The sequence below is a fragment of the Bufo bufo genome, chromosome 4, assembly GCF_905171765.1.
Source record: "Bufo bufo chromosome 4, aBufBuf1.1, whole genome shotgun sequence".
NCBI lineage: Eukaryota > Metazoa > Chordata > Amphibia > Anura > Bufonidae > Bufo > Bufo bufo.
The window spans coordinates 148,789,691-148,815,383 of record NC_053392.1 but is presented as its reverse complement, the minus strand read 5'-3'; the positions used below and the strand labels follow the sequence as shown (position 1 = coordinate 148,815,383).

Genomic DNA, 25,693 nt, shown 5'->3' with positions numbered 1-25,693 from the left:
TGCACACGACTGTTGTGTGTTTTGCTGTCCGCAAAACATAGATGGCGTCAGTGTGCGTTTCCAATTTGCTGAACGGCGCGGACAGCCATTAATATAACTGCCTATTCTTGTCTGCAAAACAGACAAGAAAAGGACAAGTTATATATTTTTTTGCGGACAACGGAACGGTGCAACGGATGCGGAAAGCACACGGAGTGCTGTCCGCATATTTTGAGGCCCCATTTAAGTGAATAGGTCCGCATTCAAGCCGCAAATACTGCGGCTCGGATGCGGACCAAAACATTGGTCGTGTGCATGAGGCCTAAGGCCATGGGGAACACTGGAGTGTGATATAGGATGTTGTTCCTCCATTAGTCCTGAAGTCTTGGCTTCTTGACTACTCACATATATAATACAGTTCCCCAAAAATTGGCCATTTCCGATCTATCTACAAGGGTCTACCTAAAAGGATTTGGAATTAATCAAAATAAACTGAAAAAAAAAAATAATTATAATGATAATCAGCTTAAAAAAAAATATCAAAATAGTCTGGAGAGGTCAAGTTATATTCTCGAAAGAATTTAGGGAATTGGGGAAGATAAGTCTCAGGTGTTATACATGTGGGATCATTAGGGAAGCTGTGGGGTCAGTCCTGGGATGCCTCCTTGGGGTTTGCTTAAATAGAGCGGTTAGTGGACGACAAGGAGGACATGAAGAATGGTGGGTTATCCTCATTAGTGGACTCTGTATTAGCCACATTAATATCAAAGGCCTCTTCTGTTGTATATATTCTTTTGGACATTTTTGAGTAATGTCAAGTGCTAAAAATTGTGGTGTTGAAATTGAAATCAGATGATGTACAAAAAAAAAAAGAAAGAAGATGCACCAGCTAGGAAATATGATATATGCTAACTAGCCTACTACTATAGATTACTTTTAGGGATGTGCAAATAGACTTCGGCGTCGATTTGCACAAAACTTCGTTGTAATACTGTACGGAGCGGGAGCTCCATACAGTATTAGAATGTAATGGCTCCGATGAGCCAAAGTTATTACTTTGTGAAGTCTTGCGAGACTTCGTGAAATAACTTTGTGAATTATTATTACTGTAAAAAACCTTGGTACCGAACTCGGGTTTGGTTCCAAGGTACCACTAGAAATCGAACCAGAGTTCGGAAAGGACTACTGTAAAAAGCCTTGGTACCAAAGTTATTACACCAAGTCTCACGAGACTTCGCAAAGTAATAACTTCGGCTCATCTGAGCCAATACATTCTAATACTGTACGGAGCTCCTGCTCTGTACTGTATTACAATAAAATTTTATGCAAATCGATGAAGCATCCAAAGTCAATGTACTTATCCCTAATTACTTTATCTATACTTTTAACGTTTTTTTGTTGTTATTTTTTTTGTTTTGTAGAAGAAAAAAAAAAAAAGGAGGTAAAGGGATCACAAGAGATCCCAGAGGCCTAATCAGTCCACACTCCAAGGTTGATCAGGATAATTAGCCCTCACACAGGCTGAATGGGAGCTGCAGAGGGGCTGCACGGGAGAAAATGAGGGCTCGGCTTTGATGGAGAGTTTAGAGTGATGGAGGGGGGTTTGTCAGCTCACACAGACAAGGTGGGGGATGGTTGATATGGATATGGGCTACCACCTCCGGTTGTCTGGAAGTGGGGGAGGATGGAAGAGATTAGAGGACGATCGAGGGACAGATTTTCAATATTTTTTTTTTTTAACCACACTGGCACTTTTTCTGAGCTCATGCTCTAATCGCCTCGCACAGAAATGAGGTGGTTACACCATGGGCACTGAAGAAAATCTGCCTTTTTTTTGTTACATTGCTGCTATTGGTCATTCAGCATGGATCGCTGTGACTGGTCTGCTGTTAATGACATCACCAGTTTGTCATTGTTAATTGTGACAGACTGAAGTCATGATGTAAACGTATGGTGCACTAATCTTTTGCTTGCTGTCGTACATTTACAGCATGGAGCAGGAAGTGGTTTTATGCTGTCCTAGTTGTGTTTTGTATTGCATTTTACTGTGTGTGTCTAGCAGTGGAATTAGGTTTGTTTTGGTATGTCTGTGTGAGGACACTTCTAGCACAGGTAGGAGTCATGTAGAGTACTGCAGCAAGCTTGGAGTACTCTGGGGGCAGCCCTCTGTATGGACAGATGGGACATTCTAAATGCTTTGAGCATTTCAACGTCGTCACTTTATTCAAGATGACCACTATTAATGAGTCTACACATCCTTTGCTAATGTTTTGCTTGAAGTAACCACTTTTACTAAAGTTATTGTAAATGTACAGAAAGCCATATGCCAATATAAAAGATGTGCCGGTATACATGAAGGAAAATACTGATAACACATTGCAGGGCTGCTCATGCTACAAGTCAGGACTCACATCCAGTCTAAAGGCAGCAGGTAATAGAGGTGAGGCTGAGCTCGGTGTAACAATGTATACAGACAGTGGCGATATTGAGTACTGCAGCTCAGAATCACAAGAGCCACGTATTGCAGTTTTAATAGGACACTACAGTGTGACGGCATTACTGGGGTTTCTTTATGGGGCTACATGGTGACATACTGTAGCTCGCAGTGGAGTCTTTTCTATAATGGCATATTCATGTACATCAGATTTGTTGCAAAAATGTCAACAACCAATAAATGTTTCCATTCATCTGAATGGTATTAACTCTGCTGTGAGGACATTTATTTCTCCATTTAAAGCTCCTTTACTGCTCTCGCAGTCCCAGCAGATCACGTCTGTCCACTGACTGCTTGTCTGGACCTATGTGCAAGCGTTTTTCATACAGTAACATCCGGATAAAACACTTCTGTGGTATAATTGTGCAGCAAACTTTATAAATCAACAAGTGTCCTTATTTCTTTAATCCGGGCTTCTTTTATGTCACTTGCGCTTGGCTTCTTTGTTCCAAAGGCTCCTGCAGCAAGCTCTCGCTTTTTGCTCTGGATTTTCAGCATATTTTCTTCAACAGAATCTTTTACAACATACTATGAAGGAATTACAAAAGGCTTCAGTTTACATGTCAGTAACAATTTAGTTGATGCTGGTTAAAAACCAAAAGGTAATTGGTACAAATACATCCACAGCAAGGCACACTAAGATGAAAATTGTGTGGAACATTAATTCAGTGAAAATAGAGCAGATCTTAAGAAATCAGTATATAAATGAGCATATACACTGTAATGTCACTGCGCTTGCGTCACTACTAAGAGCGACAGCACAGGCGCAGAACTGACACGGCCAGGAGAGATGTCTTGCCCTGTTAATTAAGGAGGATGGGGGAGTCTATTGAGCAGCAGGGCCAGCCCCTCCCTGCTAAAGCAGGCTGATTTATGGACAGCTTTGATTTGTACAAGTCTATTTCCTCATCTCTACTAGGGATGAGCGAACCCGAACTGTATAGTTCGGGTTCGTACCGAATTTTGGGGTGTCCGTGACACGGACCCGAACATTTTCGTAAAAGTCCGGGTTCGGTGTTCGGCGCTTTCTTGGTGCTTTTTGAAAGGCTGCAAAGCAGCCAATCAACAAGCGTCATACTACTTGCCCCAAGAGGCCATCACAGCCATGCCTACTATTGGCATGGCTGTGATTGGCCAGTGCACCATGTGACCCAGCCTCTATTTAAGCTGGAGTCACGTAGCGCCGCACGTCACTCTGCTATGATCAGCATAGGGAGAGGTTGCAGCTGCGACGTTAGGGTGAGATTAGGCAGATTAACTCCTCCAAAAGACTTCATTCTGTGATCGATCTGCAGCTGTGGATCATTGAAGTGCTATTATTGACTTGCTCACTTTTTTTAGGCTGCCCAGAGCGTTTTTAGATCACTTTTTTTCTGGGGTGATCGGCGGCCATTTTGTGACTTATGGTGCGCCAGCACGAGCTATCACCAAGTGTATTTAACCATCGATAGTGTGGTTATTTTTTGGCCATATACTACATCAGCTGCAGGCTGAGCCTGTGTCACCCAAGTGCATTTAACCATCGATAGTGTGGTTATTTTGTGCTATATCCTACATCAGCTGCAGGCTGAGCCTGTGTCACCCAAGTGCATTTAACCATCAACAGTGTGGTTATTTTTTGGCCATATATTACATCAGGGGCAAGTTGAGCCTGTCACCCAGCGCCTAAAAAATAGACCTGACATTTCTATTCAACCAAATCTGTACTGTTTTAGCTGGTCAAGTTATTTGTATTGACCGTAAAAGCACACTTTTTTTTTCTGGGTTGAAAAAGCATTCCCAAATTTGCCATTCTCAAAATAACTAGTTTCTGGTATTTGAGGCCTACTTGAAATCTATCCCAAAAAGAAAATCTTACATTGAAGGTGCTGATAGTGTCATTCAGAAAAACCTAAGACACACGCTAGCGTGCTGATAGAAGTGTCATTCTGTGATTAAACCTATAACTGTCACACAGCGCAAAAAAAAACAGGCCTCACATTTCTATTCAACCAAATCTGCACTGTTGTAGCTGGTCAAGTTATTTGTAGTGACCGTAAAAGCAGACTTTTTGTTCTGGGTTGAAAAAGCATTCCCAAATTTGCCATTCTCAAAATAACTAGTTTCTGGTATTTGAGGCCTACTTGAAATCTATCCCAAAAAGAAAATCTTACATTGAAGGTATTGATAGTGTCATTCAGAAAAACCTAAGACACACGCTAGCGTGCTGATAGAAGTGTGATTCTGTGATTAAACCTATACCTGTCACACAGCGAAAAAAAAAACAGGTCTCACATCTCTATTCAACCAAATCTGCACTGTTGTAGCTGGTCAAGTTATTTGTAGTGACCGTAAAAGCAGACTTTTTGTTCTGGGTTGAAAAAGCATTCCCAAATTTGCCATTCTCAAAATTGTGGTGAACGGGAAGAATGAGGAAAACATCTAATAAGGGACGCGGACGTGGACATGGTCGTGGTGGTGTTAGTGGACCCTCTGGTGCTGGGAGAGGACGTGGCCGTTCTGCCACAGCCACACGTCCTAGTGAACCAACTACCTCAGGTCCCAGTAGCCAGCAGAATTTACAGCGATATTTGGTGGGGCCCAATGCCGTTCTAAGGATGGTAAGGCCTGAGCAGGTACAGGCATTAGTCAATTGGGTGTCCGACAGTGGATCCAGCACGTTCACATTATCTCCCACCCAGTCTTCTGCAGAAAGTGCACAGATGGCGCATGAAAACCAAGCCCATCAGTCTGTCACATCACCCCCATGCATATCAGGGAAACTGAGCCTCAAGTTATGCAGCAGTCTCTTATGCTGTTTGAAGACTCTGCTGCCAGGGTTTCCCAAGGGCATCCACCTAGCCCTTCCCCAGGAGTGGAAGAGATAGAATGCACTAACGCACAACCACTTATTTTTCCTGATGATGAGGACATGGGAATAACACCTCAGCACGTCTCTGATGATGACGAAACACAGGTGCCAACTGCTGCGTCTTTCTGCAGTGTGCAGACTGAACAGGAGGTCAGGGATCAAGACTGGGTGGAAGACGATGCAGGGGACGATGAGGTCCTAGACCCCACATGGAATGAAGGTCGTGCCACTGACTTTCACAGTTCGGAGGAAGAGGCAGTGGTGAGACCGAGCCAACAGCGTAGCAAAAGAGGGAGCAGTGGGCAAAATCAGAACACCCGCAGCCAAGAGACTCCGCCTGCTACTGACCACCGCCATCTGGGACCGAGCACCCCAAAGGCAGCTTCAAGGAGTTCCCTGGCATGGCACTTCTTCAAACAATGTGCTGACGACAAGACCCGAGTGGTTTGCACGCTGTGCCATCAGAGCCTGAAGCGAGGCATTAACGTTCTGAACCTTAGCACAACCTGCATGACCAGGCACCTGCATGCAAAGCATGAACTGCAGTGGAGTAAACACCTTAAAAACAAAGAAGTCACTCAGGCTCCCCCTGCTACCTCTTCTGCTGCTGCTGCCTCGGCCTCTTCTGCTGCTGCCGACGCCTCGGCCTCTTCCTCCGCCTCTGGAGGAACGTTGGCACCTGCCGCCCAGCAAACATGGGATGTACCACCAACACCACCACCTGCGTCACCAAGCATCTCAACCATGTCACACGGCAGCGTTCAGCTCTCCATCTCACAAACATTTGAGAGAAAGCGTAAATTACCACCTAGCCACCCTCGATCCCTGGCCCTGAATGCCAGCATTTCTAAACTACTGGCCTATGAAATGCTGTCATTTAGGCTGGTGGACACACACAGCTTCAAACAGCTCATGTCACTTGCTGTCCCACAGTATGTTGTTCCCAGCCGCCACTACTTCTCCAAGAGAGCCGTGCCTTCCCTGCACAAACAAGTGTCCGATAAAATCAAGTGTGCACTGCGCAACGCCATCTGTGGCAAGGTCCACCTAACCACAGATACGTGGACCAGTAAGCACGGCCAGGGACGCTATATCTCCCTAACTGCACACTGGGTAAATGTAGTGGCGGCTGGGCCCCAGGCGGAGAGCTGTTTGGCGCACGTCCTTCCGCCGCCAAGAATCGCAGGGCAACATTCTTTGCCTCCTGTCTCCTCCTACTCAGCTTCCTCCTCCTCTTCCTCCACCTGCTCATCCAGTCAGCCACACACCTTCACCACCAACTTCAGCACAGCACGGGGTAAACGTCAGCAGGCCATTCTGAAACTCATATGTTTGGGGGACAGGCCCCACACCGCACAGGAGTTGTGGCGGGGTATAGAACAGACCGACGAGTGGTTGCTGCCGGTGAGCCTCAAGCCCGGCCTGGTGGTGTGCGATAATGGGCGAAATCTCGTTGCAGCTCTGGGACTAGCCGGTTTGACGCACATCCCTTGCCTGGCGCATGTGCTGAATTTGGTGGTGCAGAAGTTCATTCGCAACTACCCCGACATGTCAGAGCTGCTGCATAAACTGCGGGCCGTCTGTTCGCGCTTCCGGCGTTCACACCCTGCCGCTGCTCGCCTGTCTGCGCTACAGCGTAACTTCGGCCTTCCCGCTCACCGCCTCATATGCGACGTGCCCACCAGGTGGAACTCCACCTTGCATATGCTGGACAGACTGTGTGAGCAGCAGCAGGCCATAGTGGAGTTTCAGCTGCAGCACGCACGGGTCAGTCGCACTGTGGATCAGACCCACTTCACCACCAATGACTGGGCCTCCATGCGAGACCTGTGTGCCCTGTTGCGCTGTTTCGAGTACTCCACCAACATGGCCAGTGGCGATGATGCCGTTATCAGCGTTACAATACCACTTCTATGTCTCCTTGAGAAAACACTTAGGGCGATGATGGAAGAGGAGGTGGCCGAGGAGGAAGAGGGGTCATTTTTAGCACTTTCAGGCCAGTCTCTTCGAAGTGACTCAGAGGGAGGTTTTTTGCAACACCAGAGGCGAGGTACAAATGTGGCCAGACCGGGCCCACTACTGGAGGACGAGGATGAGGAGGAGGTGGAGGAGGATGAGGATGAAGCATGTTCACAGCGGGCTGGCACCCAAAGCAGCTCGGGCCCATCACTGGTGCGTGGCTAGGGGGAAACACAGGACGATGACGATACGCCTCCCACAGAGGACAGCTTGTCCTTACCTCTGGGCAGCCTGGCACACATGAGCGACTACATGCTGCAGTGCCTGCGCAACGACAGCAGAGTTGCCCACATTTTAACGTGTGCGGACTACTGGGTTGCCACCCTGCTGGATCCCCGGTACAAAGACAATGTGCCCACCTTACTTCCTACACTGGAGCGTGATAGGAAGATGCGCGAGTACAAGCGCACGTTGGTAGACGCGCTACTGAGAGCATTCCCAAATGTCACAGGGGAACCAGTGGAAGCCCAAGGCGAAGGCAGAGGAGGAGCAAGAGGTCGCCAACGCAGCTGTGTCACGGCCAGCTCCTCTGAGGGCAGGGTTAGCATGGCAGAGATGTGGAAAAGTTTTGTCACCACGCCACAGCTAACTGCACCACCACCTGATACGGAACGTGTTAGCAGGAGGCAACATTTCACTAACATGGTGGAACAGTACCTGTGCACACCCCTCCACGTACTGACTGATGGTTCGGCCCCATTCAACTTCTGGGTCTCCAAATTGTCCACGTGGCCAGAGCTAGCCTTTTATGCCTTGGAGGTGCTGGCCTGCCCGGCGGCCAGCGTTTTGTCTGAACGTGTATTCAGCACGGCAGGGGGCGTCATTACAGACAAACGCAGCTGCCTGTCTACAGCCAATGTGGACAAGCTGACGTTCATAAAAATGAACCAGGCATGGATCCCACAGGACCTGTCCATCCCTTGTGCAGATTAGATATTAACTACCTCCCCTTAACAATATATTATTCTACTCCAGGGCACTTCCTCATTCAATACTATTTTTAATTTCATTTTACCATTATATTGCGGGGCAACCCAAAGTTGAATGAACCTCTCCTCTGTCTGGGTGCCGGGGCCTAAATGTGTGACAGTGGCCTGTTCCAGTGGTGGGTGACGTGAAGCCTGATTCTCTGCTATGACATGAAGACTTATTCTGTGCTGACATGAAGCCAGATTCTCTGTTACGCGACCTCTCTCCTCTGCCTGGGTGCCTGGGCCTAAATATGTGACAGTGGCCTGTTCCAGTGGTGGGTGACGTGAAGCCTGATTCTCTGCTATGACATGAATACAGATTCTGCGCTGACATAAGGCCAGATTCTCTGTTACGGGACCTCTCTCCTCTGCCTGGGTGCCTGGGCCTAAATGTGTGACAGTGGCCTGTTCCAGTGGTGGGTGACGTGAAGCCTGATTCTCTGCTATGACATGAATACAGATTCTGCGCTGACATAAGGCCAGATTCTCTGTTACGGGACCTCTCTCCTCTGCCTGGGTCTAAATGTGTGACAGTGGCCTGTTCCAGTGGTGGGTGACGTAAAGCCTGATTCTCTGCTATGACATGAAGACAGATTCTGCGCTGACATAAGGCCAGATTCTGTGTTACGGGACCGCTCTCCTCTGTCTGGGTGCCGGGGCCTAAATGTGTGACAGTGGCCTGTTCCAGTGGTGGGTGACGTGAAGCCTGATTCTCTGCTATGACATAAAGACAGATTCTGCGCTGACATAATGCCAGATTCTCTGTTACGGGACCTCTCTCCTTTGCCTGGGTGCCTGGGCCTAAATGTGTGACAGTGGCCTGTTCCAGTGGTGGGTGGCGTGAAGCCTGATTCTCTGCTATGACATGAAGACAGATTCTGCGCTGACATAAGGCCAGATTCTCTGTTACGGGACCGCTCTCCTCTGTCTGGGTGCCGGGGCCTAAATGTGTGACAGTGGCCTGTTCCAGTGGTGGGTGGCGTGAAGCCTGATTCTCTGCTATGACATGAAGACAGATTCTGCGCTGACATAAGGCCAGATTCTCTGTTACGGGACCGCTCTCCTCTGTCTGGGTGCCGGGGCCTAAATGTGTGACAGTGGCCTGTTCCAGTGGTGGGTGACGTGAAGCCTGATTCTCTGCTATGACATGAAGACAGATTCTGCGCTGACATAAGGCCAGATTCTCTGTTACGGGACCTCTCTCCTCTGCCTGGGTCTAAATGTGTGACAGTGGCCTGTTCCAGTGGTGGGTGACGTGAAGCCTGATTCTCTGCTATGACATGAAGACAGATTCTGCGCTGACATAAGGCCAGATTCTCTGTTACGGGACCTCTCTCCTTTGCCTGGGTGCCGGGGCCTAAATGTGTGACAGTGGCCTGTTCCAGTGGTGGGTGACGTGAAGCCTGATTCTCTGCTATGACATGAAGACTGATTCTCTGCTGACATGAAGCCAGATTCTTTGCTATGGCATGAAGAGACTGATTCTCTGCTATGGGACCTCTGTCCAATTGATATTGGTTCATTTTTATTTTTTTTATTTTTATTTTAATTCATTTCCCTATCCACATTTGTTTGCAGGGGATTTACCTACATGTTGCTGCCTTTTGCAGCCCTCTAGCTCTTTCCTGGGCTGTTTTACAGCCTTTTTAGTGCCGAAAAGTTCAAGTCCCCATTGACTTCAATGGGGTTCGGGACGAAGTTCGGATCGGGTTCGGATCCCGAACCCGAACATTTCCGGGAAGTTCGGCCGAACTTCTCGAATCCGAACATCCAGGTGTTCGCTCAACTCTAATCTCTACTCAACAGGACAATGTCAAAAGTTTTAAAGGTTTAGTTACCATCTAACTGGGTTTACCTTGGTAATAATCACGTCCTTCGTCTGTCCAAGACGGTGACAACGATCAAAGCATTGTTCTTCAGCAGCTGGATTCCATGCCTACCAGTGAGTAAGTAAAAAAGGGCACAAAATGGTCACAATAATAAATAACCAGAAACAACAAATTACATTTATATTCAATAATTCATAGTCTTTTTCGTAAGGTACCGTATTTTTCAGACTAAATGAGGGAAAAGTGGAAAGCAGTCTTATAGTCCAAATGCTAATGACCACTTTCATTATGGAAGTGGTCGTCGGCATGTGGGAGGCGAGGGAAGCGCTGCAGGGCTGCACTCACCCTCCCTAGTCCCAACTCTGCATTGTGTCCTGACCGCGTACAGCGCCAGGATGTAGTCCATGTAGGCGAGCACTATGACCTGGCACTGTGCGACATCAGGTCACAGTGCAGTGCAGGCCGGAAAAACAGCAGAGCGGCGCGTGCGTGGCAGAATCTTCTGATCTGAGGCTGATGGAGGTTTGGGGGGGGGGGGGGGGGTTGTCTGATCTGAAGCTGATTGAGGTTGGGGGGAGTGTTGTCTGATCTGAGGCTGATGGAGCTCGGGGGGCTGATTTTAGGGTCTGATCTGAGGTTTGATGAAGAATGGGGTTCTGATGAGGATTGGGAGTCTGCTCTCAGGTCTGATGAAAAATACTTTTTTTCTTATTTTCCTCCTCCAAATCCTAGGTGCGTCAGAGTCCGAAAAGTATGGTACATGTGCAAGGGAAATTCAATGAAGAAGTGTAGCCCAACATCTTTTATCTATTTGAGTCACATCTGAAAAGGAGAACATCCTCAAAACAATGCTTCATAAACCAGCTACATTATTCCATTGTCAGACTAAAGTAAAACTTGCCAGATGTGTTTTTTTTTTTTTCTATGAAGGGATCTTTTAACCCCTTGGGCGCTGTAGGCAATTAAACATTATGTTTTCTCCTCCCTGCCTTCCAAGAATATTAATATTTTTCTGTTCACATAGCCATATCAAGTCTTGTTTTTTGTGGGGCAGGTTGTTTTTTCTAATGGTGTCATTTCACATTACATAGGATGTATTTGAAAGGTGAAAAAATAAATAAAATGTATTAATGGATTACAATAGGAAAAAATGAAATATCTCCATTGATTTATGGGTTTGGATTTTACTACATTCACTGTACGCTGAAACTGGCGTTACTTATGGTCTGCGGGGCAGCACAATTTGTGATGCCAAATAATTTTATGTTTTAATACTTTAAAAAGATAAAGACTTTGAAAAGATTTCTTTGCATGTCCAAATTCTGACACCCGTAACTATTTTATATTTCTATCTACGGAACTCTATAATGGTTCTTTTTTGCTGGGCGAGCCGTTTTTATTGGTGGCATTTTGGAGTTTGTATGACTTTTTATCACTTTGTATTCATTTTTTTGTGAGGACATTTTTTTCCCTATTGCAGCATTCACTGTACACAATTGTTTTTATATTTTAATAGTTTTGGCATTTTCAGATGCGATGATACCAATTAGTTGTTTTCCCCCCATTTTTATTTGTAAATGGGGAAAGGCAATTTGACTTAAAGGGAGTCTTTCACGCAGATTCACCCTATTAACCTAATAACAGTGTTATGTCCACGGCATCCCCCCTATTAAAAGTGCTTACTGTTAGTTCCTTGCGAGGAGGGAGGTTAGAGCAGAGACTAAGGGTGGACAGACGCGGCGGAGGGGGAGTGGCTTTGTATGAAAATGACCCAGGGGACTGGGCACCGGCCGTAGTAACGCCACCCCTGGGCACCTTCACAGCCTCATTTGCATGCGGATTAAAAGTGTTTTTCTGCACAACGATGCTAGCAAGGAACTAACGGTAAGCACAGTTTTAATAGGGGGGATGCCGTGGACATAACACTGTTATTAGGTTAATAGGGTGAATCTGCATGAAAGACTCCCTTTAATTGTCTTGTGTTATTTCCTATTTTTAAAAACTTTCTTTTACTTTTAACCTCATTTTTACCGATACTGCGATAGTTAGATAGACTACAATACTTTACTACTGGAGTCTGTTGCAAACTGCTTTTTTTCTATTCTGCCTTGCTTGAAGAAGTGTTTATTAAGAACTTTACTATGACAGGCCTGGGAGCCTTCACAACGTTCCTGGCTGCCATAGCAATCAAATTGCTCTGACAATCTCATCATGAAGGGGAAGGGTATGCCATTTAAGAATCAGAGGGAGCCTTCCCCCTAAAATGACCGCTCAGATGCCATGGTCGCAACTTACCACAGTATCTAAGGACTTAAGTGTCCATGATCATAGTTCTTTGATCAAGGACACTGCTCGCAGATGTTTGCAATGTAAAAAAGTAGGCACCTGCTACCAATGGGGCCTGACTTAACATACTTACAGTGGCCACGAACAAACCTTTGCAATGTAAAAAATGTAATCTGGCACAACTGATTTCAATGAATGCATTTAGATAAGGTGTACTGAAGTGATGATTGTAGGTCCACCACTACCCTATGGAGGCATCATGACTCCACTCTCTTCTCCTCTTGCACAGTTGTCATAGATGAGATCAGATAGGCCATCAATTTTATAGTACGAGAACCCTTTGTAGAAGATCCAGTCACCAAAATGATAGGTACAGAAATTGTAGAATGCATCTGCAAAAACATTTTTCATATCCCTATTCAGACACTTACAGGATCCATTAAAAACACACGGGAAGCTGCCGTCAAGTTCAGACCTACTCCTCCGGCCTTCAGCGACAGTAAAATAATGGTTGGAGAGTCATCAGCAGTGCTCTGGAAAGACTGAATTGCTTCGGTTCGCTTTTTCTGTGGCATCGAGCCATCCAAGCGTGTAAAGATGAAGCCAGACTCTCTACACACAAAATTAGGACAGTGTACAGTTTCTATGACAACAGACATTACATGGATGAAGAAAATCTGACTTGGCATCGAGCCTGTGTTATGCAAAAAAAAACTAAAAACTAGGTTACATAACTGCTACAGGGAAGAAACAAGAGGGCAAAAGGCTAAACATGGCTGGATGTATAGAGCTCAGATAAATCACAGTAACATACAGTATATACGTAGAGGTAGACAAACAAATAAGCAACCAATGTAACCGTTTACACTGAAATACACAAAATATTCTCAATTGATAAACTGTGCTGGCAGAAATGAGATGGAAAATTTTCTGTAATATCTTAAATTATCTGAACTTAAAGACCTGTGACCTTCCCTGACATGTCCGTTTTACTACTTACACTCCCCTTGTAATAACAATTCTGGAGCGTCTATTCTCATGACTATTATTCCTTCTAGAAGTTATGAATGAATTACTTGCAGTTTGTAATGAGGGTCCATCTGGGTGTTACCAGTTGGGGGGGGGGGGGGGGGGGGTTGTCCCTGCACAGTCTGCCACTATTCAATTAGTCCCATCTTCAGAATGGGCCATTGCTATCTGATCAGCCAGGGTCCGTCATCCTGCCGATCAGCTGTTCTGCAGTAGCTCTGGACCTGAAACTACACTGCTCCATCCGTTGTGCAGTGGACTGAGCCGGTTTCTACAGTAATGCTCCTCATTCACTTCAATGGGAGCAGCGCTGCAGAAACCAGCAATGCTTATTACACAATGAACAGAGATGTGTAGTTGCGATGCCAGCAGGGGCGGATTAGCCATAGACCTTACAGGGAAATTTCCCAGGGGGGAAAGTTTTGGGGGATGTATTTTGTGCTGCTGGCAGTATTTTGTGATGGACTGTGGTATTTCGCTCAGTTGGGGTGGTATAATGTGCCACAATATGGTATTGGTGGCCCTGCGTTCCATCAATTTAGACCTAACTACAAAACCACTTTTAGTATTTTTCCCAGGACCACTTTAAGTTCCCAGTCCGCCCCTGGATGCCAGAGCTACTGCAGAACAGCTGATCCGCAGGATGACGGACTTTGACTGATCAGATAGTGACGGCCTATCCTGAGGATAGGTTATCACCTGTAAAGGGTTGGAGAAACCCTTTAAATCAGGCTTGTTGAGTCCGTAAGCCAAGCTCTGACTCCAACTCTTCTATTTTATCACACTCCGACTCAGTCAAAAATAGCCAGTATTAGTAATAACAAATTTACTGTAGAAAAAAGTGGCAACATCAGGCTTATTCTTACTATGATGTAAGTAATCTGGCTTCTTACATAGAACTAAAACCATATTTCATGGAATACGATTTCTGAACAAATAACTTTTCTAAACTCCTGTAAGTAAACATGCATTGCACTATGCATTTAGTAACTGGAAATGACTGTTATGACTCGTTAAAAAGTGAAAACAAAAAAATGCCGCCAACATCTTAATTGCCAGCCAGTTGTCTGCGGTGTATAAATGTGGAGGTGATAATGCTGTAAAAAAAAGGGAGCACGGAGTCAGATAACTGTATGCAGCTATATATGCATGTCCTGGAAACACAGAACTATCCGCAAGTCAAATGGGAATAAAAGAAACATCTAGAAAGTGTAGCTGCTGTACTTGGGGATTGCCTTAAAGGGAGTCTGTCACCAGATTTTGACCTTATAGACCGCTTACATAGCACTCTAGCATAGCAGTCTATGGTTCTAATGGTACCTTTGATGTTTTCTTGTGAAGTTCCCCCAAGGCAAAAACGGACTTTTATATGTAAATTAGGGCTCGCAAGTGCACAAGGGCGGCGTTCACCTCATTGGTGCCCAGGCTGTTCTGCCTCTTTTCGTCATATCCCCGCCCCAGCCTCTTCCTCTGCCCGCCCCGCTCTTCCTTTGCGTCCTCCTTCACTGCAGCGAGATCCCGCGCCTGCGCTATCCATAGCTTTGCCGGGGCATGTGCACTGGCACCGGTGATGGACCATGTGATTGGAGCATGTGATCTGACTTCACCAAAAGGTCCTTTAGCCCATAGTTTATCTTTTAAAGAACTAAAGACCGGGAGAACTACGCGAACAAGAGGAGAAGGTGAGTTAATTTTTTTTATTATTTTTAACCCTCAATTGACCTTGTACTAAGCATTCTGTTTTCAGAATGCTATTATTTTCCCTTATAACCATGTTATAAGGGAAAATAATAACATCTACACAGCCCCGATCCCAAACCTGAACTTCTGTGAAGAAGTTCGGGTCTGGGTACCACAGTCGGTTTTTTATCACGCGCGTGCAAAACACATTGCACCCGCGCGATAAAAACTGAACATCGGAACGCAATCGCAGTCAAAACTGACTGCAATTGCATTCCTACTCGCGCGGGTTTGCCGCAACACACCGGGACGCATCCAGAACTAATCCGGACACGCTCGTGTGAACCCAGCCTAAGGGATAGTGGAGAACACAGGAGAGGTGAGAACTGATTTTCTATCACTACTAGGACATCCTGCTTATCAGTGTTGGGGCCTTAGATTAAATATATTTAGGATTAACATTTCAAAATTCCTTTGAACGTTAATAAATTAATCATACCATCTTAATAACAGATAATTTTTAAGCTGGAGTACATTTTTACTGACTCTGCTTTAAAGTCAACATTGCACTATTAAGCGTACCGCATACATTCTGCTTGAGTGTTTCTTTAAAAACGAGCATGTTCTGGGTAGGGCATTTTATTCTAGAGGCTTCTCTAGAGGCATTGTGGACTGCCTGAAAGTCAGAAAACGAAATCTACCCCTGCTATGGGAAAGTGTAGAACATGAAGTCCATGCCCACTTTTTCTACTTTTGGCAAGTACAGCATAAAAGGTGAAGTGTTTGCACACACAATGACTTCTGATAATGTTGGCAGTTTGGAGCAAATACATTGATAAATGTGAGCCTATGTCTGCAGGAAATCAGAAATACAAACGGAGCTCTGAATGCTGTAAGAGATATCAATCGGCACAAAACATCTGACCTAAAAATACAAAATGTTAAAAGGTGGGCATTCTTATTTTTTCCATAATAAGGCAAAGCCTACCTGAAGAGAACAGGCAATTAATGAGGCTGATATAAATTGGTAAGTAAAAAAGGAATCTATTAGGCATATGAAATTATTAAGTTGCAAGTATTAAACCCTTAGGCCCCATTTACACGTCCGGAATTTCGCTCCGCATTTTGCGGAACAGAATTGCGGACCTATTCATTTCTATGTGGCCGCACGATGCGCGGCCCGGCTCCGAAAATGCGGACCCGCACTTCCGTTCCTGAAAAAAATAGAACATTTCCTATTCTTGTCCGCAATTGCGGACAAGAATAGGCATATTCTATTAGTGCCGGCGATGTGCGGTCCACAAAAACAAGATTTTTGTATAACTTACCAGTAAAATCTCTTTCTCGCTCTTCCTTGGGGGACACAGGAAACCTTGGGTATAGCTCAGCTCCCTAGGAGGCGTGACACTAAGTGAAAACTGTTAAGCCCCTCCTCCAGCAGCTATACCCTCAGCCTGGAGAGAGAGAGAGACTACCAGTTGCGTGTCCAAGTAGTGAGAAAAGGCAATGACCAACAATGTGGAACCAACCAGCCAACTACCCAACGGGGTAAACCAAGTCTGTAACCGTGTAGAAAAAAACTAATGAATAAGTGGGTGCTTTGTCCCCCAAGGAAGAGCGAGAAAGAGATTTTACTGGTAAGTTAAACAAAAATCTCGTTTTCTCGCCCATTTTCCTTGGGGGACACAGGAGACCTTAGGACGTCCGAGAGCAGTCCAAGAGGGGAGGGACCACAGCTCCAAGGCGAAGCACCCGTAGGCAACAAGGAACTGCCGCCTGCAAAAACCAGGCGGCCCAAGGCAGCATCCGCCGATGCATGAGTATGCACCCTGTAGAATTTGGCAAAGGCATGCAAGAAAGACCAGTGGCCGCCGTGCACAAATGTTCGGCTGAAGCCCGATGTCTCTGGGCCTAAGAGGCACCGACCGCTCTGGTGGAATGAGCGGCAACACCGAAAGGCGGAACCTTGCCCCTGGTGCGGTAACCTCAGCAATAGCCAATTGATGAAGCAGCCGAAAGCCACCTTGGAGGCCAGCAACCCTATGCGCGGACCTTCCGTTACCACAAAAAGAGTCCAAGCGCCCAAAGGAGCCAGTGATCTCCAAGTAAATCTTCAAGGCCCGAACAACGTCCAAGCAGCGCAGTGTCTGTTCTCAGGGATGGGAAGGACGATGGCCTTGTGGAGAAGAAAGGCAGATACCACCGTCAGAAGGAAGGAAGGAACGGGATGGAGAACAGGAGGAACGCAGGAAGTCCGCCTAGGGAAGGGGGATATGCACATGGATACTATCGCATTAAGTGATAGTGTAATAATCCACCTAACACCGTATCCTGTGAGAGTGCAACTACCCCGCCAATGAAGGGGGACATGCACGAGGCCAGCACAGCATGTACAAGGTCAGCCTTGAGTCCAGTGAGTGTGCAAAATTCCGCCTATGGAATGAGGGGCGGTCACGCACATGGCCAGCACCGCATCCAGTGGGAGTGCAAGTCCAGTGAGAGTGCAAGCACCCCGCCGATGGAAGGGCGTCATGCACATGGCCAGCAACGTACCGGCGAGAGAACAACCACAGGCAGTGAGAGCGCATTATGCCGCCTAAGGAAAGGAGGCATGCACATGGCCGGCAGCGAATCCAGTGAGAGTGCATAATTCCGCCTATGGAAGGAGGTTGTGCACATGGCCAGCACCTCCAGTGAGAGTGCAGCATTCCGCCTATGGAAGGAGGTCATGCACATGGCCGGCAGCGGATCCCGTGAGAGTGCCGAATTCCGCCTATGGAAGGAGGTCGTGTACATGGCCAGCACCGTAGCCGGTGAAAATGCAGTATTCCGCCTATGGAAGGGGGTCATGCACATGGCCAGCCCGCAGCCAGTGAGAGTGCAGCATTCCGCCTATGGAAGGAGGTCATGCACATGGCCGGCAGCGGATCCCGTGAGAGTGCCGAATTCCGCCTATGGAAGGAGGTCGTGTACATGGCCAGCACCGTAGCCGGTGAAAATGCAGTATTCCGCCTATGGAAGGGGGTCATGCACATGGCCAGCCCGCAGCCAGTGAGAGTGCAGCATTCCGCCTATGGAAGGAGGTCATGCACATGGCCGGCAGCGGATCCCGTGAGAGTGCCGAATTCCGCCTATGGAAGGAGGTCGTGTACATGGCCAGCACCGTAACCGGTGAGAGTGCGGAATTCCGCCTATAGAAAGGGGACATGCACCCGGTCGACACTGTACTCCGTGGCGGGGTGCAAGATTCCGCCCAGGGAAGGGGGCATGTATTTTAGCCAGCGCCGTGTCCGGGGAGCGCAACATGCAGCCTATGGAAGGGGGGCATGCACATCGCCAGCTCTACCGTGATCAGGCTGCAGCGTCCAGCGCAGCCAACAAGAATTCCTTAGCGTACAAACTTGATACGGATTCCTTAATTTTATTTTTTAAATGACACAGGCTCTGAGAGGTAGGAAGGGGCCACCATACAGGCCCATGAGGAAGGCCCGGATCTCAGAGGGCGTCCTCTATACGGGAGCCGGCCCATGGAGATGGCCTGGGGGTGGCGCAGCGATCCCCTGGGGGAGGAGGAACCTCCAGGCGGGAAGAATTCGCGCCTGGGAGAAGTTCCCTCCCCCAGCAATTAAAGCAGGAATTTGCCTAAATTTGCAGCGCCCGGCTGACCGGGATGTACCGGCGGTCGGCCGGGGCCTGGAGAAACCCGGGGCGGCGCGAAGGCGTCCGCATGTACATGCCGGCCGTGGGTGCACACCCCGCGGGCCGGAAGAGTCAGGGGGGGGGCCCGGAGAAGAAGGGCCGGAAATTGCGGAATAGTAGGCAGCATAACCGGGGCCTAAATTTGTGGCGCCCAGCCGACCGGGAAGTACCGACGGTTGGCCGGGGTCAGTGGGGACCTGGAGCGGCGTGAAGGCGCCCGCATGTACATGCCGGCTGCGAGAGCTCACCCCGCGGCCGGAACAGTCAGGCGACCGGGAGCCCGTGAATCCCCATAGCAGGGGCGGGCAGAGGAGTGTGTGGGGCAGCTTGGCGCGGGCCTCCCGGCCCTGCCGCAGGAAAAGAGGCAGAGCGGCTATACCATGGCTGCCGCGGAGGAGCGGTGAGGTGACTGCCAATGTCCCATGGAGGTAGGGGGCAGGAGGGGAGGGGAGCGGAGCTGGGAGCATGGATTGCAGCCCTTAGACACCCCAGGAGCTAGCCTGCCCGAGTATGCCCCCTGTTATCAGCCATTTCAGGGGAGAGGATGATTGTAGGACAGGAGACACCCCAGGAGCCAGCCTGCCCGAGTATGGGGTTCAGTCACTTGGGAGACCGGGAAGGGGCGTTGGGCTGGAGAAGCCACTCTCTCACCATCAGCCGTCTTCACCCTCGGTCTGTTCCAGCAGGGTCGACCCTTCAGCTACTGGCACCGCAGTGGCAGGACGCTGGAAGAGGGACTTGGCGTGCGGGCGACCCTTACGCTGGCGGGATCCAGGGGAGCTAGGCTGCCCTGGTCCACCTTGCCTTCTGTGGGGAGGCAGCAGTGCGGATGACCGGCACTGGCACAGCTCGACCCCGGGAGAAACAGAGAGGTCTAGTGCATCTCTGTTGTCCCTGAAGAGAAGAAAAAATAAAATAAAAAATTATAAGGAGAGAAAAAAACAGCCCTGCAGAGCAGGGAGTGTATTGCCTCCTTGGACACTAAGCAAAAACTGGTAGTCTCTCTCTCCAGGCTGAGGGTATAGCTGTGGAGGAGGGGCTTAACAGTCTTCACTTAGTGTCACGCCTCCTATGGAGCTGAGCTATACCCAAGGTCTCCTGTGTCCCCCAAGGAAAATGGGCGAGAAATGCGAAATGAACATTGCCGGTGTTCGTGTTTTGCAGATCCACAAAACACGTTACGGACGTGTGAATGGGGCCTCATCCATACATGTACAGTGAATATGCTCAGGGACAAATACGATGCGGACTCATGAGCTGAGCCCGCTCCATATGCAGGGTATGTCGATGTGTGATACACCTGACACCTGCTTGCAGTGACCTGGATTGGAAATAACTCCCATCTCACTCCACAAATGCAGTAGATGCGGCATCTTAGCAATTAAACAGAGGGAGGAGGCTCCCTCTGTCCTCCGATCAAATTCTCCCTGCCCTAACAAAATTGTGGGTGCTGAGTGATTGCCATGCTAGTAAAGGCCCCAGGCCTGACATCATAATACTATTATTCTGCCGCATGTTCAAGTCCCCTAGAGGCACTAAAAAATAAAATAAAAATTTTGAACGTTCCAGCCTTCTTCCAGCGCCATCCATTATACCAGATTTGTATCCAACATTTGACAATCTGATCAGTGGGGTCCCCGAATGGAAGTGCCAAACAGAAGCGGAGCACAGCACTCCGCTATCGTCAGTAGTCCCAAAGAGTGGAATGGAGCAGCATTGTGCCATTCATGCCAGGGATTCCACTAATTATTCTTGTGATTGGTGGGGGTCCCAGCAGTCAGAGCCTGACCGATAAAATTCTTATCCTCTAGCTCGTGGATAGGGGATATGCTCTTATGGTGGCACTACCCCTTTAAGTAAACAAAAATGCTGAAGTCTTACCTAAGAGCTGTTTCTATCAGTGATAAGTATGAAGTGAATTGTGAAACGATGATACTCTTCACACGTGGATCTTTATTTCTCTGCTCTATCAGCGCACACATAAGAGCATCTACCTGAAACATTAAGCAGATACAGTAAAATACCTTTAATTCTGAACAGAGATGACAGGAGCTGAATCAGCATAAAAAGGATAGAACATGTCCTTTTACAATTAGAGTCTTGAGGCAGATAAACTCATGCCTTGATTCCTTTGAACATATTACAAGACGATTTGTAAAATCTGGTTCAATCATGGAACTCTGTTTGAAAAAATATAAATGCTGAAATATCCAAATTTCTGAAATGCCAAATAAAGAAATTTTCTTCAAATTTGAGTTGTTTTTTGAAAGCTAAACAGCAGTTGATTACCCAGAGCAGACCATAAGGAAAATGAAAGAAAGTGTTCTGGTTCCCACCTGCTGACGGAAGGCAACTAGTGTTATATCTTAGTGTAACACAAAACCACACTTATTGGGGGAGATTCATCAAGACTGGGGGACCCCCACACCAGTCTTCATCTCCCTGCATTGGCAGATGCCTCTCAATAAGGGCTCATTCAGACGGCCGTATGCTGTCCGCAAAAATACTGAATGCTATCCGTTTTTTTGCGGATCCGCAAAAAAACGGATCTGCAAAAAAACGGATAGCATTCAGTATTTTTGCGGACCCATAGACTTCAATGGGGCCATGTCCTGATTTTCACGGACAAGTATAGGACATGTTTCATTTTTTTTGCGGATCCGCAAAAAAACGGATAGCATTCAGTATTTTTGCGGACAGCATACGGCCGTCTGAATGAGCCCTAACTGTCACATCTCTGTACTGCTGTGCGCCAGATACAGGCTGACATAGAAGTCATAGTAAATCCAGAAAAATTAAGCTTAAAAAGGTCGCAAATTATGGTGCGCTTATGACGTACACTATAATTTGCAACTTATTTACAACAGTGGCGCATATGCCTTGATAAATGCCCCTTATTAATGTTTCTTACCTTTGAACTTGACATCCACTTCTTATCTTTTTTCTCACCAGAGTCAAATTCTTCCTCAGGACATTCCAGTAGGTGTTCTAGATGTATTTCACTTCTGCAGAGGGGACATTTGGCGTTCGGCTAGGGATGAAGCATAGATGTAATTAGAATTATACTTGAAGGGGGTGTCTCACTTCAGAAAGTGGCATTTATCATGTAGAGAAAGTTAATACAAAGCACTTACTAATGTACTGTGATTGTCCATATTGCCTTCTTTGCTGGCTGGATTCATTTTCCATCACATTATACACTGCTCGTTTTCATGGTTATGACCACCCTCCAATCCATCAGTGGTGGTCGTGCTTGCACAATATAGGAAAAAGCGCCAGCATCTCTGGTGGCCTGGACCATGGGAGCTCACATAGGCTGGTGCTTTTTTCTATAGTGTGCAAGCACGACCACCGCTGCTGGATTGCAGGGTGGTCGTAACCATGGAAACAAGCAGTGCATAATGTGATGGAAATATGAATCCAGCCAGCAAAGGAAGCAAAATGACAATGACAGTACATTAGTAAGTGGCTTGTATTAAGTTTCTCTACATGATAAATGCTATTTGCTGAAGTGAGACAACCCCTTTAAATTACAGAACTGAAATACAGACCTCTCCTGCCCCCTGCAGTTACATCTACGTACTTTTTCACTGTGGATAACCTGACAGATGCAGGGTTTACAAAAGACATGAGCACAACGGGTTATAATGGGAATGTTCAGAGAGTCCAGACAAATAGCACATTCCTCATCCGACCCAGAGTTCAGAACCAACTTTATCTTGTTGATAAGCTTCTCCCGTAACTCTTCTGGGGTTGTTTTTGCTAAAGAAAAGAAAACAGCCACATACTGAAGGAAGGTCTGACTTACACGGCATCAATGGCTTCCCTAATACAGCTTTGTTTGTGAAGCTTCACCTCAAGAAGCATAAACCTTGTTCTACCTACATTTCCAAAATTGCAGAACCACATTAACCATTTATTACCAACTTTTCTGGGTCACCACAGGAATTAGAATCTGCCCCTGCGCAGTAGACAGCCACATGGGTGAATCATGAGACTGTGCGCTATACTGGACATGGCAGTCCGTTTACGTGCGGCATTGATAGTATTGTGTGCTGAGCAGGGGAGGACATTGACAGCAATACATATACATTACACACTCCTTTACCTATTTTTTGCTTTATAAAATGCACTTTTTCCCCCAAAAGTGTGTGGGGGGGGAGAAGAGATTTTGTATAACTTACCAGTAAAATCTCTTTCTCGCTCTTCATTGGGGAACACAGGAACCGTGGGTATAGGTATGTCCTCTAGGAGGCGTTGACACACTAGTAAAAGCTCCTCCCCTGGCAGCTATACCCCCTCCAGCCTGGAGAGAGAGCTTCAATTTGTGAGAAGCAGTAGGAGAAGCAAGCCCACCAAAGAAAAAACATGGAATCAACCATGCCAAAGGACCCAACAGGGTTCAAACCAGCAACAGCTACAACTGTGGTTGAACAACAATACTGGGTGGGTGCTGTGTCCCCCAATGAAGAGCGAGAAAGAGATTTTACTGGTAAGTTATACAAAATCTCCTTTTCTCGCCCATATTCATTGGGGGACACAGGAACCGTGGGACGTCCTAAAGCAGTCCACAGGGAGGGAAAAACCACAGACCCATAGAAGCAAGCGTCCCTGTTGGCATCTAAGAAACTGCCGCCTGCAAAACCACGTGGTCCAAGGCGGCGTCCACCGATGAAAAGTATGCACCTGGTAAAATCTTGTGAATGTGTGTAAGGAGGACAAGTAGCCACCTTACACGATTGTGCAGCCGAAGCGTGATCCCTCCGAGCCCAAGATGCGCCCACCGCCCTGGGGGAGTGAGCCATGACACCTAAGGGCGGAACCCTGCCCCAGGCGCAGTATGCGTCAGCAAACGCAGACCGAATCCAACGTGCGATTTCCACCTTGGAGGCCGCCAATCCCTTGCGAGGACCCTCCGTAAGACAAAAAAGGGAGTCCGTACAGCAGAAGGGACCGGAGGCTGTTAAATAGATCTTCAGAGCTCCGACAACGTCCAAATGGTGTAACTCCTTTTCCTTAGGGTATGAAGGAGATGAACACAATGAGGGAAGGAATTTCCTCATTAATATGGAAGTCAGAGACCACCTTCGGAAGAAAAGAAGGGACCGGCCGGAAAACCATTTGTCCCTATGAATAACCAGGAAGGGTTCTCTGGAAGAGAACGCCACCAACTTGGACACCCATCTAATGGATGTGACAGCAACCAGAAAAAAATACCTTCCAGGACAGGCGTCTGAGTGAACAACCCCCGCAAGGGCTCAGGGGGAAGCCTGGAGCACTGAGAGGACTAATTCATATCCGAAGGCGTTAAAAAGAGGTCGGCACAGGTGCCACTCCCAGAAAGAAAGTTCTTACAGGCCCTAGGGGGCCAGAGGACGCTGGAAAAAGATTGAAAACGCCAACACCTGACCCTGCCAAGAACTAAGGGCCAGACCAAGGTCCAACCCTGATTGAAGGAAGGACAGGACCCTGGGGAGAGAAACAACGGAGTGGGGGAATGTTCCGGTTCCCCAGAAACCAGGAAGACCTCCCGGTCCTGTAATGGATCCCGGACGATGCAGGCTTCCTGGCCTGAATCATAGTGCGGATGACGTCCTCTTAAAAAAAAAAAAAAAAAAAAAAAAAAAAAATCTTCAGGGAGGTCTTGCCTCCTATTGACACTAGAAAAAACTGAAGCTCTCTCTCCAGGCTGGAGGGGGTATAGCTGCCAGGGGAGGAGCTTTTACTAGTGTCAACGCCTCCTAGAGGCCATAGCTATACCCACGGTTCCTGTGTCCCCAATGAATATGGGCGAGAAATCGCAGTGTGTCTTATAAAGCAAATGGTGCACTTTTTAAATGTCTGACATATCGCCGGCCACTATGCTGCACAGCGCGGCCTGCGATGTATCAGCGGGGAGGGAGGAGGGTCTGGAGGCCGGCAACTGCTGTTTCACTCACAGCGGGGCCCAGTGCGGTCACTGTAATCCATTACACCGGGCCCAGCTTACAGCAGTTTTTATATGTAAAGTCCATTCATGTAATCTTCAAGCAGTGGCTCTGTAGTAGAACTCACTATCAAAGCGGCAGGCCAGCAGCATAACCTCACTCACTTATTCACACTCCTGCTTCATTAATGAAGCTGACAGGAGTGTGACTGACTGAGTGAGTTACGTTACGGTGCCGGCCGGACCGCTGCTTTGATAGTGAGTACTGTTACAGAAGAAAGCAGAGCCATTGTTGGAGCATTACATAAAAAGATTTTACATATAAAGATCATCTTATGCTGGTCACAGTATCATATGTGTCACAGTATATTGTTCCTGTGTGAATAGTGACCCCCATTACATAAGATGCTATATGTGTATCATCTACAGATCCCCCATGACAGTGCGTCATCCACAGATCCCCCCCCCATAACAGTGCGTCATCCACAGATCCCCCCCATAACAGTGCGTCATCCACAGGTCCCCCCCATAACAGTGCGTCATCCACAGATCCCCCCCATAACAGTGTGTGTTATCCACAGATTCCCTCCCCCCCCCCATAACAGTGTCATCCACAGACCAGCATTAATTCAAAACCCACCAAAAGCACAGCTTTTGGTTAAAATTTTTTTTCTCTTATTTTCCGCCTCAAAAATCTAGGTGCGTCTTATAAAGCAAAAAATATGGTAAACATTAAGCCTGCATATACACAGTAACCGCATATAAAATACATACCCAGATTTCACATGCATTTACAAATTATGTACACATATACACATTATGCATGCGTGTACACAGTGCACACATATATACACAAAAATATGTACATGACAAACATGTACACACATACAGCGCATACACATTACATATATAATTATTACACATTATGCA

The 25,693-nt window shown here is 47.2% G+C and overlaps 1 protein-coding gene across 1 annotated transcript in view; it reads right to left on the bottom strand.

The window, feature by feature from the left end:
* Positions 1 to 2,222: 2,222 nt before the first annotated feature.
* Positions 2,223 to 25,693, bottom strand: part of HLTF (helicase like transcription factor) — a 133,701-nt gene continuing 110,230 nt past the window's right edge. The window contains exons 19-24 of the mRNA XM_040428034.1: positions 22,421 to 22,599; positions 21,749 to 21,868; positions 20,719 to 20,831; positions 12,861 to 13,041; positions 10,170 to 10,250; positions 2,223 to 3,001 (exon numbers count right to left, since the gene is read on the bottom strand). Coding sequence (XP_040283968.1) covers positions 2,849 to 3,001; positions 10,170 to 10,250; positions 12,861 to 13,041; positions 20,719 to 20,831; positions 21,749 to 21,868; positions 22,421 to 22,599 — 827 coding nt within the window. The 3' untranslated portion in view covers positions 2,223 to 2,848. The remainder of the gene's footprint in view (positions 3,002 to 10,169; positions 10,251 to 12,860; positions 13,042 to 20,718; positions 20,832 to 21,748; positions 21,869 to 22,420; positions 22,600 to 25,693) is intronic.